This window comes from Hemibagrus wyckioides, linkage group LG16 (assembly GCF_019097595.1).
Source record: "Hemibagrus wyckioides isolate EC202008001 linkage group LG16, SWU_Hwy_1.0, whole genome shotgun sequence".
Classification (NCBI taxonomy): domain Eukaryota; kingdom Metazoa; phylum Chordata; class Actinopteri; order Siluriformes; family Bagridae; genus Hemibagrus; species Hemibagrus wyckioides.
Window position 1 is genome coordinate 12,033,905 of NC_080725.1, and position 17,735 is coordinate 12,051,639.

At 41.5% G+C, this 17,735-nt stretch overlaps 1 protein-coding gene across 3 annotated transcripts in view; it reads right to left on the bottom strand.

Moving 5' to 3' along the window:
- The window catches only part of sez6a (seizure related 6 homolog a), a 108,277-nt gene that overhangs the window by 7,443 nt on the left and 83,099 nt on the right, over positions 1 to 17,735 (bottom strand). For all 3 annotated transcript variants that reach the window (XM_058412798.1, XM_058412797.1, XM_058412796.1), the window contains exons 5-11: positions 11,561 to 11,746; positions 10,103 to 10,271; positions 9,426 to 9,592; positions 8,310 to 8,504; positions 8,076 to 8,214; positions 1,788 to 1,984; positions 341 to 535 (exon numbers count right to left, since the gene is read on the bottom strand). In XM_058412798.1, the coding sequence (XP_058268781.1) occupies positions 341 to 535; positions 1,788 to 1,984; positions 8,076 to 8,214; positions 8,310 to 8,504; positions 9,426 to 9,592; positions 10,103 to 10,271; positions 11,561 to 11,746 (1,248 nt within the window). The remainder of the gene's footprint in view (positions 1 to 340; positions 536 to 1,787; positions 1,985 to 8,075; positions 8,215 to 8,309; positions 8,505 to 9,425; positions 9,593 to 10,102; positions 10,272 to 11,560; positions 11,747 to 17,735) is intronic.

Here is a 17,735-nt window from a genome sequence, read left to right on the forward strand (position 1 = left end):
GATTGTTTTCCAATAACTGCATGTCTTGAAGTGTTTTATTCCTCTTATACCACAGCAGTTTGTCAACAATGACATGCATATTCCATAAATATAGTGACCTCATTTGCATACTTCAACATGATAGTATAACCTATATTTTAGGATGCAATGACTCTCCCTTTAACGCTTTTTAATAAAGCCTCAAAATGTCACAATGTAGTTTTAGCACTTTGACCAGTCTGCACACTGAAATCTGTTTTTATAAAGTGACTGTGGTTGCAATGATGATTGTTTTTAAAAAAAAAAAAAAATAATCATATAGGCTTGTTAATGTATTCCCAATGCTGTCATGACAACTAACCTTTCTCACAGCTGGGCACATCTCCGCTCCACGTTAGATCCCACTGGCACATGAGGATCTCAGATCCGACCACCTGGAAGCCTGGGTAGCACTGGTAGGTCACCACTGTCCCATGGATCAGGTCCGGATGGGACGTGCTCTTCCAGCCGTTCGTGATCTCCGGTAATTCTGAGCACGTGTCATTGCGGGCCACCTCTAAGGATGGAGAGAACAATAGCGCATTATTAACGGATCGGAATATCAGAGCGTCTGATCAATTTCAGCTCGGTCATTTAGTATAAGGCCGAGTGGAAGTAGCAGTTTCACAATCGGCCATTGACCGCGGTGAGCCGAGCGCCAAAACGCTGCAGCCAAGTAGGCGGGCTTGGAAAGGGAGACCGTTACTGAGGTGACACATCGTGCATCATTTTGCATGTAAATGAGACTGCAGCCAGAGAGCAGTATGACATCCTTTCACAACGATTTTCCACAGCATTACAAGCCAACGGATGCCGCTGCCAAGCAATCTGGCAGGACTAATGCTTACTGTGACACCAGTGGCTTTGGGCTCAGATGGAACCTTACCAAGACCCATCGTTTTTTTTATTTTTTTATTTAAATATCATTATTATTAAATGACGTAGAGGCACAGCATCTCTTGTCTGACCTTGAACTGATAACAGCCATTCAGCAAATGTTAATCTTCATTAAATCCTCATTCACAAATCCATGCATTTTAATTCGCTCTGAAATACTAATTTGTTCCATTGATCCACTGAGCTGCGGCCCCTGGATTTGCTTGACTAGATGTTGCACGATCGTCTGCGAGCTTGCTGCACATTTCACACCATTTTTTCATGTTGTGGTTGAAAACAGCACTAAGTGTGGGGTCATTGGGGCAGGGAACACGTTGCCCTATACTACCTCTATGAACATTTTCAGAAGGAGCAGACAGGAAATATTTTGTAGCCTCCAAAATTTCTTGTTTTACGGCATATAATTGGAAAGAAATCCAATACTTTTCCAAAAACAGAGGTGCAGACTGTGTTTCTACAATGTACAGAGCCATTTCTATTCATAAGAAATATTCCAAGAGAATATATGGGGGAGGGGATGAAGGGTTATGGAGAGGACATTCATCAGATATGTGTGTGTGTGTGTGCACAGAAACCGTGACCTTGTTTCTTTGCCCATGTAAAGGTTGAGAAAATTAAGAAAAATGTGTCTCCCTTTTAGAGTGCACAAAATGTTGAGGTTTAATGAAATTAACACTTTGAGGCTCATCTGCTGTACTAAACACATTCAAAAAAAGGTTTTTCTATTATTCTGTTACTCTTAGGAATAAAAATTTATTAGATATTACATAGTGTGTGTGACTGACTTTTGACGTAATTTCATTATCTTATTATCAACGTTATATCCCACAGATGCTTAGAAGCCAAAAAATGTATAAGGAAGTCCCGGCTACCGAAGAAATGCACCACGAAGCCGTTGTTGTAGCCATAGATGTTGGTGGCCGGATCGGACTGGAACTGGATGGTCACGTCCGCTGTAGAGGTGTAGAGCTTGTATCTGGGGAGTGTGCCACTGTATTGGCCCAGGATGTTGGCCGTGAGGTCATCGCCATCGTAAAACGTCAGTATGTCATTCTTTCCAAGATGAAGGCTGTAAGAGAGCATGGTATAGACAATAATATTATTTTATCCCAAAACACCTCTGTAAAACATTTAAGATTTAGATAGGTGACTCTACACTTCCTTTTGTGCCTCTGAGACAGATGGTGTACCTCACACTTAGTATTTCAGACGCATCGCATCATCCCTGACCAGAATGAAGCTCTTACTGAAGACAAATGAATGGATGCAGGCACATTTCATGCCCTCAATAGCATTCAGGTTTTTTTCACGCTTTTGTCTTGTCGGCTTTGCCGCGTATCTAGTAAACGCTCTGTCCCACGGAGACATCCACAAGGCTTTACGTGCGATCTAAATCCAGAGTGATATTGATAAAAGCCGACTGGAAATAAACACTGAATAATTCAGAGATGTTCCAGCTCATGAATATGTAGATGTCTGTGTAGGGTTTTTTTTTGTAAAGAGAATAAAATGATCCGTTTATGATAATGCCCAGTTTGAGGAGGTTCACCTGAGTAACAGCTATGGCTTCAAGCAAGGAAACTCCCCTGGCCATTAAAACAGTCTACATAGATAGATCTCTGCATTGGGAGCTTTGTTTAAGCTCCCAGGCAAAGACAGGCCAAAGCCGACATGTCCACACCACTGGGCTTCAGGATCATTTGCATTTTGATGAGCTGCTTCACAAGCTGAATTATTTACTTTAAAGAGCGGGGCGGCGTTCGCGCCGATAAACAGATGTGACAATCCAATATTGCAAAAGAAAGAGCAATAGCACCCCAGCATTCGGGACACTCTGGATAATTGTCATTCGGAGCTTTTCCTCTCGGTTTTTCTCAGACCCCCAAAAACACAGAAAAAGCAGAAAGCACAGAGTATGGAAAGATTTGCGGCTGGCTGAGCAGCACGGTGACGGCTGGCAGAATCAATCATGTTTTCATTTCTGCTCTGGCCATTCTGTTTATTTGTAATATGAAAAACTGCTGGAGGTGTCCACACACCCAAGTCTGGTGTGAAACGGAGTTAACCTTTACAAGATGTGTATGTGTGTGCGTACTGTTTTTGGTGGTTCAGGTGGTTCATAAGACAACCAGCCAATGATTGCTGTAATTGCACAATTTTTTCCTCCTAGCTGTAGTGAGTTTGTGTGTGTGTGTGCGCATATTCTCATTATGCAGAAGAACCATCACTCAGACACCTACGCATTCACATTATAGTCATGACTTGTGTAATTTCACAGGTCTTAAGTCGTGCCTTGTCTCATATTTGATCGATTTGTTTGCACTGACACACACACACACACACACACACACGAACACACACGTCAGCACACACTCCCATTTAAACGAAATAGCAAAATAAGCAGCGAAAGACTCTTTGCCAAGGTTCTAGAGCTTGGCTGTATGCCAGACGCATCATGGCTGTCTTCACAAGCTCCTAAGGATGGCCGCTGTTAATATTCACCACCAGTGAACTGGAGAGCACTTTGGAGGCAGCCTCCGCTCTCTCGATGGCGAGAGGAAAGCGCAGTCCTCTTGTACCTATCAATCTCCTGTCTCCCAAATCCCCGCCACCGCTCATGCAGAGCCCAGGCTGTGTTTACATGACTCAGTGCACATGGGTGTCCACAGGACCGACTCTTAAACGATCATTAGGATTTCACGCAGCTTACTCAATTGCCTCACTGCCAAATCATATTCCTAATCCCTCTCCCAGCACCGGGTGGGACGCTCACACTCGCTGTTCCTCACCGCTGTCCGTCACATGCCCTTGGAGGAGCGACTTGTTTTCAGGACACAGTCATCTTGAAAACTCCTTGAAACAAAAGTGACAGCTTTACCCACCCCCACTACTTCTAATATGGGAGCAGCATGTCCAATAGAAATGTCCAATTTCATCAGTAATAAAAATGTTGTAGAAAATGTTACTCATGATTATTTGTTTGTTGGATAGATGATTGTTTGTGGTGAATATTTGTTTTGCGTTGTATAGATTTTTTTTTTATAAAGATATTTATTTGTGATTATTTGTTAATTTTTGGATGTTTGTTTAAGTATTTAATTATTTGTTGTAGAAATGTTTGTGATTATCACTTGTTTATTTCCTGGTTATGATATTATTTTTTATATATTTTTATTTTTATTTATATAAACACTCTTTGTTTGGACTCAAACACATTGTGTAATGAACTTTATTAAGAGTGAAATCTCAGACTAAGATGAATTCTCATCATGCCTAGTTAGTGTATGTGCAGTATGTAGGTTATGTATGTGTGTGTGTGTGTGTGTGTGTGTGTTGATGAAATAACTGAAGCAGGTCTGATTAAAGTGAGAATGCCCCTGGGGGATGTGAGAATAGGCCTTAGCCCTGGTCTGCCACCTGCACATTGGAGGATGTATTTGAGTTTAACTAACTCTCAGAGCTCCCTCCAGAATACAAATGATACATGAAGGAAGCCAAAAACAAAAAACGAGGCTGCAACGAGGCCATGCGGTGAAGGCAACAGAAAAGAAAGGAGAGTAAGGGATTGGGTTTAAAAGACGTTAATGATCCCTGGCTGATGGTATCAGTGAAATTCTCCATGACACAACTTGGTCAGTGCATCTGATCTTGTTCCCAAATATGTGCAAGTGAGACAGACATGCGAAAAAATCCTATGACACAAATTTCACTATACCAAGTAGATAATTTTAATCATTTTGCAGCATCACTGAGGTCCCTCTGCCCCAAGCTGAGATACACAAAGTCACACGATGTGCACACACACAGCTCCACTATCCAGATCTCTCCAGCCATTCTTCTTTAAGAGGAGCTGAGTGATCATTCATCACTGCCTAAACGTTTTCCCTGAGACTCCAGACTGAAATCAACACCAAGGCGTCTCCCGAAAGGCCTGTTCTCCCCAGCTCTGTCCTGCTCAAACAGGCTTTTAAAGAGATTGAATGAGGTCGCGAACAATAAAAAACGAGCTTTTTCCGCTGATCTAACTCTCTTGCTTTTTAATTAGCACAGTTAAGCACAGGGTTTTGAAATGCCAAAGTGTTGGCGGCCAGGGAAGGGCTTTAAAAAGCGCTTAGCAATCACCGTGCTGACAAAAATCTGTTGCCCCCGGAGGCATAACTCCGAGCAGCGTGTGGGCTTAATGCCAGCCGGGAGACTAAACCCAGGCCTAAAGAAGCTGAAGGAGGAAGAATCTCTGTGTCTCTGACTTTTCACTCCTTAAAGCAGCATGAAGTTTTCACTTCTCATCACAGCAACTGTCTGCTCTTCTTAAATATAGTAAGCACTTCTTTCTTTTAAATCAAAACTAATGAGATCAGTTCAAAGGTTTGTGCCAAATCTGCCCCGAAACCTTGCTGCTATAATCTGCTATAACTAATCTCTAATAACGTATTCTCTCATAAATGCCTCTAACTTCTATTTTATCCACTGAAAATTTTTGGAGCTCTTCATATCACACGTTCTGTCACTTTCTTCCTGACGTCACTGGTTACGACTCTTTCTCTTTTTTTTGTTGGGCTTGCCTTTTTCTTCACATTATTGTATTGTTGCAAGCTGACATACCTGCATTTAATCATTTAAAAATAGAGCTACATCTTTCTTCCTTTCCAAGCCTTAAAAAAACTCTCAGAATCATACAGCATCCAGTCTGTGAATTCTTCTATCCTTTACTGCTCCTGAAACAAGAGACCCTTCCAAAGTGTCCACAAGTGGGGTCTGTTCCCATAACGAAGCCGCTAAGCAGCATTAGTACTCCACACGTCTATCACGCAGTTTTCAGCTCTACATTTAGATATGATCCAGATAACCGGGCCTGCACTTATGCCCACATCCATCTCCAAGCTCCTACTACACCAAGCTTTGTTCGACCCGCCTGCAAAACCAGCCAGGTGTGCGTCCTGGCACCTGCGCGCCTGCTTTAACAGAGCCGTGTTGTAATTAGTGCAGGGCCAGCCCTCCTGTTTATGCTAAATCAATTAATCAGCCGTCATTATGCACACGGGTTGTGAGTAATTGCGAGCTGGCGAACACTGTCGAACGATAATGGCAGAGCGCGAACGTTCTCATTAGAGGGGAGAAGCGGGCGGCCACCCCTGTAATGAAAACAACAACAACAACACACACACACACACTTCCACCTCCTTAAGCTTCCCTTCATACAGTCCCACTCTGTAGAGGAACAAGGTCTTGTTCTGGTTTTACAGAAACATTGCACAATGCCAGATACAGCTGGGACGAGCGAGCTAGCAGGGCTTTCAAAGAAACAAACATATCAATAATAAGGTTTGTGTTTTCTTGATTATTTGCTGTGAGCACATGTCTCATGATGGATTAGTTTGGATTTTTCTAGAAGCAATACCACTCTAACCAACCAACAAACACAAGCATAAAATGATATAAAGGAATGAGGCTGGGGCTGAATTCTTTCTACTCCGATGACAGATTCCTGTGGCCAATCAGATCAGAGAGTCCCTGCCATATGATGTCATCAGTGACATCATACTTTAACCCATTTCAGAAAAATTGCAAGATGCAACATCCAACTTAGAGAGACGAAAACTGTTATGCAGTTTGGCATAGTGTCAGTTTTTTACACTCACTCAGTCAGTGTTGATGACACGAAATCATGTGGTGCAATGATAGAGAGAGAAACAAAGAGAGAGAGAGAGAGAAAGAGAGAGAGAAAGAGAGAGAAAACTAGAATGCAGCACTGTCGTTATTGCGCACACCTAATGAACCCGGCCATTCATGAACATACTGTCCTTCCAGATGGATTCCTCTGACAGCTTTCAGTACAACACGCTCATGCTGCCCTCCATGCTCCTGCCATATTGCAGTAATGAGTGCGGAAAATGAATGCAAATGAGGACAGCTTAAGCAGACGATCCAGATTATTTGGAAGACTTATGTTAGACCGATCTTACAAATGGGTTACAGAATCTCTGCATCAATGGCACAGACATGCAAATCTTCATTCCATCAACATCACGTTTTTTATTTCCTCACCTGCTCTCAGTCAAGCTTAGACTTTCATCATCTTTCAGCAGCTTTATTGATGTCATAGTCACCAAGCTCTATCTGTCAGAAATATCTGTGAGATCTACTTGTGAGATCTATCTGTGAGATCTACCTGTGAGATCTACCTCTGAGCTCTACCTGTGAGATCTACCTCTGAGATCTACCTGTGATGTCTATCTGTGAGCTCTACTTCTGAGATCTATATGTGAGCTCTACCTGTGAACTCTATCTGTGAGATCTACTTCTGAGATCTACCTGTGAGATCTTAGTGTGAGCTTGGGTTTTGCCAGTGTCTAATTACTCAAATCATCTGCAAGAACAGAAGAGCTGAACACGCTAAATCTGTACTGCAATAATAAGGCTATTATCTCCTATACTGTTCTGAAATCTTGTCTTCTGAAAGGTCAGACGATGCTGAATCATTTTCTATAGCAGCAGCTCTGACAGTAGTGTTTACGCTTCCTCTTATACGTAACTCAAGCTCTTCTTAACTGCTCATTCATAGGGACTTGGAATGTTCTTCAGACATAAATTTAGAAAAGTATTTGACAAACTACTGTGGATATGATTTTATTAGTAAATACTACACTTCACGGTGGTGAGTTTTCAAGCTTTGTGGCTGTGGTTGATTATTTTCCTAAAACAATGTGTCCCAGAGTGTTTTCCTCCTCATGTACTTACAGTTTTCTACTTGTATCTTTAGCTTTCTGTCTTAAATAAACCAGTAAAAGATCGCTTACACCAGTATCCACTGTGGTGTCCGGTGCGTTGCCATGGAAACAGCTAGTGCCCGAGAAGAGATGCTGAGTCATCATCTTTCGGACATGATGATATCATTGAATGCACTAATATTACTAATATATACACATTTACACACACACACACACACACACACACACACAAATCTTTCTAATACAGCAAATAGTGCAGAATTAATGAGCACACAAGTAGAAGGTGGTCCTTTGTGCCAGGGCAGTTTTTTTTCCTCACACACACACACACACACACACACACACATTCTGACCAAAGAAAAGCCCACAGCTCACACAGTAAGAGCGAAAAATTAGACGTTCATTGTATCTCTGAGCCACTGATGGACTCACACTTGGATATCCAGCAAGATTCGCTTGTCCTCCTCCACATGAATGCCCCAGATACAGTCCTGCCCTTTATCATAGGCTTCAGGCCAGTTTGGTGAGAGCACCACTCCTGCTGAATCGGTGATCTCCCCGCTGCACACAGCTGACACACACACACACACACATCAATGGAAAGGTTACTATGTATGCATAAACGTTGCATTAGCTTTTATTTAACACTCACACACACACGCTCACCACGGCAGGCCGGCTCCGTCTCATTCCACTGTGGGTTCTCGTGGTCCACACACTCAATGGTGACAGAGCCTTGCTCCAGCGTGTAGCCCGGCTCACAGGAGAACTCCACCACCGTGCCCACGCTGAATGACGCGTCACTACTTGAGAAGTTGCCGTATTTCACAAATGGCTTGTAGCAAGTTCCCTGGGCAAATGCTGCCAAACAAAATACTTTCTTTAAAAATACAATCTAACATATTGACAAGCTTTAGTGATCTGTTTGTGCTAAAATGGGACCCATTGTGAAATTTCCTGTAAGTATTTTAAAAAGTGGATATTAACAATAATGGAAAAATATCAAACTCTACTAAATAATAATAATAATAATAATAAATAAAATTTGATGCTAAAAACCTTTTAAAAATGCAATAAATGTATTCTAGAAATGTTTTCAAATTCAGTAATAAAAATACTAAAAATGGTTTAAAATTCAATAGTAAAAATGTTCTCCAAAATACTTAAAAAAAAAGGTGGCTTCAGAAAAAAATACAAAAGAAAAAAACATCAAATAAATAAATAAATGCTTAAAATGACTAAACCCATACTAATCAATGATACTAAAAACCCAAAAGTAGTTTTCCAACATTAATTTAATACTATTCGTGTTAAATTAATACATTAATTATGACTCAAGCGTATTTTTAGTGAAATTAAAAAAAAATTAAAAATTAAATTTCAACATTACAGCAGCAGTTCAGACCATGAAGGACAGGTTTAACTTGCTATTTTTAATTAAATGTAATCATTTGCTAAGCAGGGAACAGACCACAAGGATTAACCTCTTACACTGGGTATTGCTGTTAAGGTGATAAGCTAAGAGCTGAGAGGCTTTGCGTAAGCTCTGAGAGCAAATATAGTTCAGTTCTTTTGGATAAAACTACTGAGAGAAGATTTTTTTCACGGGTAGGGAGGTAATGGTGATATAATTCGGGATGAAATGACTGCTTCCTGGCTCGCGTTCACCTGAATTTAATTCTAGACAGACTGTGTGACTGAGTGGTTTCATTTTAAATGTGGCGTTTTTGCCAGCAGGCATCACACGTCATAACATCCTAACTGTGTAAGAAGGGTCAGTACCTTCGTATCGTATGGCAGCGCCAGTGCAAGTGCCCGTCTCGTCCGTGGTGAACTCGATAAACAGATGCCTCCCTGAGCTCACCACCCCCTCGTTGGGAAGATATTCTACCTCATAAGAGTCGTACACAGGAGGCGAGTCAATGTTGTTCCCGTTCTTGATCAGCAGCCTGTGCAGAAAAAAAATCGGTGTTAGGCATCATCGCAATTGTTAGTGACAACGAAAAGGAAAGATCAAAAGAGCGTCGAGGCTTTTAAGTCTGTCTTTTTTTCATGTTTTTCAATCTCATCTACGGAGGTAGCGTCTCACTGGGCTCCACACTGGAGCCGATTCATTAAAGAGCCATTTGTTAGCTCTGCCTCGAGACAGTCTGAAAATGTAATTAAATTTCCTCTCTCCCATACTTTCTGCTACAGCCTCCGCGGTCGCATGATTAATTTGCATGGGAGGGATGCTCTTAATTATGCTGAATGCCGAACGCCGAACGCAGGCCGCTGTGGGTAATGCAGTTGGGAGCATGGCAAGGTTTGAGGTGTGGATTGAGACTGTACTGCAGTGTCAGTAGAACACATCAAGTATCTGTGCGTGAGGCTTGGCGGGTGACGCCCAATTACTCAAATGAAATCGAGAAATCCTGAGATAACACAATCAGACCTACACAGAAAAATATAGAGGTTACCTGTCATCATCCTCAGCCAGAGCCACTTTCTCAAAGTGCACGTGCAGCCTGTGGCCCCTGGGGGCCTCCAGAACCCAGTGACATGTCAGGTTGTTGCTGTAGTTTCCGGGAAACCCCGGAGAGACGATGCGGCCCAGAGTGGCATTTTTAAGCATCCCTCCACAAGAGGCTGTTACCAGAGTCACACACACACACACACAGAGTGGGAGAAGAAAGTGACAAGAAGCAATAGATTACTGTGTCCAAAAAAAACCCAGGCTTAATAAGAAAAGAAGCTGAGGATAGTGTTTTAGTGTGTAGGAGTGAAATGCAGTCTCTTTATTGGCTTGAACATTTGTCTGTGGATCTAAAAGTGCATGGATACCTAAATAAATATGTGTATGGTAAAACAAAAACCAAGTGTGTTTCAAATGTTTGTTACAAATACAGTTAAGGCTAGAATTAATCTTTATTACTGACGCTGACAACAAGACGAGGAACGAGCACCTTAACAGATGGCCCTTAGGACAGAGATTTATGAAGGGTCATTTATCCAGACAAAAGCTAATCAATCATGAGTTACGGTGCTATAGAACTGCCCGTGTTAAGCAACAATGACGCAATGCTACGGCTCTGCTCCATCACAACTTCCTTTATTCGCCAGATTTATGAATACAGCTTAATCGTACTGTCAGGAATCTCGGCAGGTTGGTTTCTGTTAGGCAGCTAGTTGGAATTAGATACAAATCAATATTACTTCAAATTCCTCTCGGCGCCTCGTGAGCTTTTTCTCACCAGTGGTAAATCTTTGTAAATATAACTTCCAGACAATTTACTTAGCCAGCTGTTTAGAATTAGTAGTGAAATTCTTGATTATGTTTTAGAATTACTTCAAAATCCTCATAGCATCACACCACTATGTCAGCTAATAGTAATCAGCTAACAAAGATTAACAGCTCAAAAGGTGATCGAAATGTATCGATTCATAAATCATTTAAAAAACTTGTTGTTAGCATATTTTCCCCAGCTAGCTAGCATTCACCCTGCAGATTTGCAAATCATTTGCTAAGTATTCCTCTCAGAAATCTTGTCGAGTTATCTTAGCTAGGTGTCTTAAAAGAGCAGTTGTGAATCTTTAACATTTATTAAAATGGAAAGAAAAATCAAGTTAGCTAGCCAGATAGCAGCAAAGATTATTTACATGTATTAATATGAACTAGCATTTTTTGTGCAATCCTGTCAAGGTAGCTAATAGAAAAAAGCTAGCTATCATTAGCGGTAAATTAGCTTAGGAAAGAAATAAAGAATTTAAAAAAAAATTTGCTTAAGTGATGATGCTAAACTTTCAGTAAATATCAGTCACCTTCATGCCATTAGCACAGATAACAACATTTTGTGTATTTGCTAATTCTATGGTAATAAAAAGAAGGAATTTACCTTACTGTACACTGCAAGTGAAATAAACAAGTGGCTCCTTACCTACACATTTGGGCTCTTTGCCGCTCCAGTATGGCGTGGTGGCGTTGCGGCAAGTCAGAGACGACACGCCATGGAGCTGGTATCCGGTTAGACAGAAGAAATAGGCCTCTCCTCCTACATGCAGGCTGCTCACAGTCACCTCGCCATTAGCCAGCGCTTGTGGGAAAGCACAGCTCAAAACAAAGGCTGATGGAAAAGCACAGCAAGAGAAAAGGGTCATAAATATTGGCATTTAGCTGCCTTTTAAATCTCTGCGGTCGTTTAATGTCAGTGTTATGGAATATAACGATTACCTATCATAATTAAGCTTGCTCCAGCCAGCGCTAACAGGAAAAGGTCAGCGAGAATTATGATCCTGCTACACACTAATACAGCATAATGTGTGCACTGGGGCTATTTGGGGAGAACGGAGACTAATTGGATCAGACTACGTTTCCCCTCACGTTCCCATTAACTCTCTGTGTCCTGAGAGCAACATGCCCATCACACCATGCGCCTCAGAACAAACAGTCTTCCAGCAAGAGGTCAAGAGGAAGGGTTCAGAGGAAATAAAACATGCTTTCAGTGAGTGTGTATGTGTGTGTGTGAGAATGTGTGTGTTACTGCAGAGTCACATCTGGAGACTGAAGGAGGTCGAGCGTATTTGGTATGTCTAAGCAACTGACAAGTCCATGGAAATGCTGTGTGTGTGTGTGTGCTAAGACGAATGACTCGGATCATTTCCAGTGTTGCCAAAATTATCTGACATGAAATGATCAGGACTCACACAGCGATATGCAGTCACAGTAGCGTGAGAAGCCAAATCAATCCCTCTCTCCTTATCTGCTTTGGGTCAGCAGAAATGAAATAGTCTGAAACATTCTCTAACTGTTCGTTCTTAGACGAAACACGTTAGCATGGTTTTAGCTTGTGCACTATTCTGAATCCTCTCAGAACACTTTTGTATTTTCTGAATCCTCTCAGGCATACTTTTGCCAGCTAGCTAGAACTAGCAGTGGTATTAGCAGTTAGCTAAGGATTGCTAGCTAGTTAGGATTAGCAGTGAAAATGATTAGCATTTATAACTATGACCTAAAATTCTCTACTAATAATCCTTTCAGAAATATAGTCCATTAGCTTGTGTTAGCCAACCTGCATTGAAGAATGTGACAAAAAAAAGCCTGTCAGAAATGCTGTCAAATATCCAGCTCCCTTTCTTACAAGAGCGTCTTAAAATCAAACACTAATTCAAATCTCTCACTTTTCTCCTGAAGGAGGGTGAGGAGAAATAATTCAGATATCAGTAATGCTGAACGAACAATTTAAGATCCCCTGTTCCTGTATCCTCAGGAGATAATCGAATCGACGTGAATCCTGCAGATTGTTAGCTTTCATTTGGCTAGTAATTGCTGGCAATAGGGTTGTACACAAGCTAGCATTTTGGAAAAACTTCAATCTGAAATGTATTGTCAGTGTCTAACTTAATTAACTGGCAATGCTAATGCGAGTGAAAGCAACACATGAGAAACTTAATTCTGCCAGTGGTGTTGTACAGTTAAATAGCAAAAAGTCTAAGGACTTTTATTAAGTTAGCATAAAAATGAGCATGTCTGTGTGACACCTCAGCAAATGGTTGTATGGGCTTGACCTCTTTAAAAAAAAAACTAAAAAAAACCCAGACTGAATGTAGAAGGAACTCTCAACATCTCCAGCACCTTCTGGATGTTTCCGGAATGAACACTAGCTGTTATGATAAACAACTAAGTTACAAAGCTAATAAATCGCCCTGATGGCGATAAATGGTCTGAAAGTAACATTTTTCCACAGTTATTGAATGATTTTTAAACTTTTTCATTCTTTTTTTCATCCTTTTCTGTCCTTTTCTCCCCCGACACTCTGCATCAGCTTGCATCATTCCTGACTAGCTCTGTTTAAATGTGTGGCACAGACCAGACCATTAGGATCTTTAGAAGTGACATAACCACAGGGGATCAACGATACTTGTTTTTTTTTTTGGGGGGGGGGGTGGAAAAATCAGTCACTTGTCCAGGCTTTTACTGAGTCAGTATTAGTTTATGAGCACTAATTAGGGAGGCTCAGTTGTGCACTGGCTAGCATTACGGTCTCACCGCTTCAGGGTCTGTGGTTCAATGCAGAGCTTGAGTTACTGTGTGCCACAAATTAGTATAATGAGGGCATGAGTTGGAATGAAGGTGACTCCAATGTGGGAATGGGACTAGAATTGCCTGGAATTTCAACTATTTGAATAAAATTCTCAAGGGAAGGCTTGTTCCTGCTAAATAATGACCCACATAGGTATCCAAATGCACTATAGTCTATATCCAGAAGCAAAATTGTGGACTGCTGACCATCATAACCACACATTGTAATTCTAATCTTTACTTCTGCAACAGCCTTTAATCTTCTGGGAACACATTTCATTAGTTTGTGAATCATTTGTATTTCTGCTCATTCAGTCACATGAGCATCAGTGAGGTCAGGAAGTCAAGGAGGATTAGTGAACACTGTTCCAGTTCATCACAAAGGTGTTCAGTGGGGATGAATCAGAGGATCTGTGCAAGACATTAAAGATCTTCTACTCCAGTCTTGGCAAACCGTGTCTTTATGGAGCTCACTTGGTGCTTTGTCATGCTGGGACAGGTTTGGGCTTCCTAGCTCTTAAAATGGCAAATATTAATCTCAAATCTTACATCTACATCATACAAAGACATTCTAGATAATTGTGTGTTAAGGACACAACCTAAACACATGCGTGTGATGGACCTGCAGTATGGACATATTGTGTATTATTATTGTAGAATCATGTTGCATAACTGTTGTCCATGACTTTGGCCACATCATAAAAATATTGACATCGTTTGTGGCCTTGAAGCAGTAGAACAACTTATTATCTCACCTCAGGTCTGTCAGGTTCACTAATTTCCTCCTAAAAACATGTTAATAGGTGAATCAGCAACTAAATTGCCTCGAGACATAAGTGAATGATTGTGTGTTTAAATGGTGTATTTCTGCTTCACAGGAAGAAGTAGGAGAAGAATCAATACTAGCAATTATTAATCATCTCCAAGTCAAAGACCTAATTGGACATCACTTCCCTGGCTTTTTTTTTAACCTCCCCCTGTATGGTTAGGCTCACTGTACTCTTCTGTACTATGAGCTAGATAATAATTGCATTCCCGTGCTCAGACAGTCTCTATTGTGTCCTACAGCTCAGCCTCACAGCAGGAGCAGTACGTGCAGACGAGTGAGCAGCGTGGAATTAGGCGGCTGATACATAAAACATCTCCAACCCCCAATGGAATGGCATAATCAGTGCTTCTTAAACTCTGCTCTCTCTCTCTCTCCTCACGGCTGCACAGCAAATCAACATTAAAGACTGAGGTTTTCATAACCCGCTGCACACCCGACACCGTGCATTAAGAGATAGTACACTTCAGGAGGCGATTTCAGCTTCTGACTCATCTCCCTGCCAAGAAGAGCTTTGGAGTCAGGAGGAGATCTCGCGAGGCAATCAAACTTAATAAGGACAACAGACAGCAACAAGCTGAAAGTGTGTTTATTACATGGCTGGGAAAATTATTCCAGCTGAGTGATGCTTTTTATGGGCCGTGTTGTTGTCTCTGATAATAGCCAAATGGATGTTGGTCCCGGCCATTTGAAGTGGAGTAGTGCACTTACAGCAGTTACAGCAGTTTGGCCAATTTTCAGTGCAGGTGATCAGATTGTTTATGTCCACACTGTGGATTCTGCACAGTGCTCGCTCACTTCCCTTTCCCAAAACACACAAATACGTAGATCCGTAGCCCGTACCAGCCTCTTGCTCATAACGATGAAGCCATTAGAGCGACGGCACTAAGTGCGCGTATCCAGCCGCCCCCGGGCCATCCGCAGAGGTTCACGTTCAACGCTCAGCCCCCTTTCAGGCAGGTTATTATCATTTTATCTTTATTAAGACCATCAGCCCTATCTGAGCACAGGCGCGTGCCTGGCGAGACGGGTGCCGGAGGCGAGCCTTAATGTTCACCCAATCTCTGGAGAATTAAATAACAGGCGCTTGCTGTCTCCATTTCCTCGGTAAGTCACGGTGCTTTGCAGCCCATAAAGCCTGATTGTCTCGCAATTACTAATAATGACTCCACAGCAAGCGCGGTTGGGCAGATTAGTTGCCGGTGGGGTTGCAGGCAACAGATGCCAGCGTGTTATAATATACCCGTCGTAGAATAGGGAATATTCTCAGCGCTGATCCGAGACTGATAGAAAGCCTCCTAAGGCACGTTAAAGAAGTTTGAAGCTTAGAACAATCTCGTCTGTCTTTTTTAGCTGTTCCTCTCGTATTGTGGCACCAAGGATTAACACACTGAAGCTGAAAAAATAAAGAAAGAAAGATTTTTATTCTGAACAAATCTATACTAATCAGCCAAAACCTGCATCCAACAGCAACCCAAATCACAAGAAAGTCAAATAAACAATTGTTTTAGCAATTGTTAAAAATTGCACCTACATACAGTATGTTGTATTTCCACAAGATTGCATGAAAGTTTACATGAAAACATTTAGAATGCTAAAAGAATAAGTAAATGAATTGCTAGCTATCCGATTCTCTCTATCATCAGTTATTCAGCATTAATATTCCTACATAAGATCATCAGCCGCTTTCCTCACTCTTACTTGCTGTAAGTTATCTTTTTTAGAAACTCTATACAGTTTCTAAATGGTCACGTTTAAAAAAAGTCGTGAAAACTTTCAAGTGATTTGTCTTCAGCCGCATTATTCTGTTTGAGCTACTCTGCGTCATTGTGCTTCCCAAGTGGTACCTCAATAGTGTATTCCAAAACCTGGTGGTGTTGGAATTTAGCTACATGGTTTCTGAAGCGGAGTCTAGGCGGAATAGTTTTGCATGTTTTATAGATTACACTAAGTCCCACTGTGTCTTAAACTATTCATCACTGAAGGACTGGGTGTTGTTTTGTGGCAGACTTTTATAGTAAAACCGACTCCAGCGCAAAAAAAGAGATACAAACGGTGAAAGCAAAACTTGTTTTGACTGCTGTTTGACTACATTTGGGGTTAGGGGGAAAAAAACAGCATCTGGATCAATAGAAACAAGGTTAGTCATGAGCAAGGCAGCTAAATATAGAAGATAACATGAAGCAAACATGCCATAGTCTTACAGCGAAGCTAGGATTATCCAGCCAAGACACCTATAAATCTATGGCAATAAGCTGGAATGAGTTCACTGGACACAGGGGACATGGTGCTTGAGAGGACAGGCCCGGTTCCACACTCCAGTGTTTATTGAGCCCTTGACCATTTGAATTGAGTGTTAAACCTCCGGCACATAAACATCAATACATCTCTCCGATTTAATCTCTTTTCTCAGGGACAGCTCTATTGATCTTTGCCTAAGTGCAATGTTTTACTGGATGGGCTCGCAGACGCTTTTAAATCAGCAGCCTGAAAGGCGGAATAAAGCGGTCCAAGGCCTCCCTCTGCCGCTTTCTGAGCACTGTGTAATCCCTGTGTACGCAATCAAACCGTACAAACGTCAGGGGAAATTCGGGTGAAGTGCTCCAGAGACCAAGATGGTGGTGGTGCAGACACCCTTGAGTTGTGCGACTGTGTGTTTGCTCGAGTTTATCGCATTACGCATGGCTCCGAGCTGCCATGCAACATTGAAACACCCTAAACTTTATGGCACGTGTTTTATTATCGTTTCATGGAAAATTAATTTCCAAGAGTGAAAATTGGCAGCGAATATAAACCGGGGGGAAGGGTGTGTGTGTGTGTGTGTATGTGTGTTTGTAAAAATCTCAGAAAATTCAGAATCAAATTAAGTATGTGGCTCCCATGCATTATGTAAGGAATAATAGAATCATGGACACACTGCTATAGGAAATGAATCAACAACATGGCATGATGGCACAGTGGATTGTGTCCTCATGGGGGTGCAATGTGGGGTTTTAACATGTTTTCTTCCTTAATTAACAACGTGTCTTCCTTTTTATCTGTTACGGCTATGTCTTGTACCATGGAACGTCTGCGTAACAGCTTTGTTCCTGTTATCATTTATGAGAAAGCAGATAAAAGAACATCTCTCCATCTCTCTCTTACACTCTCGTTTTTATTTTCTCTTCTTGGAGTTAAAAAAAAACTTTACATTTTCTTTTCACTGAAA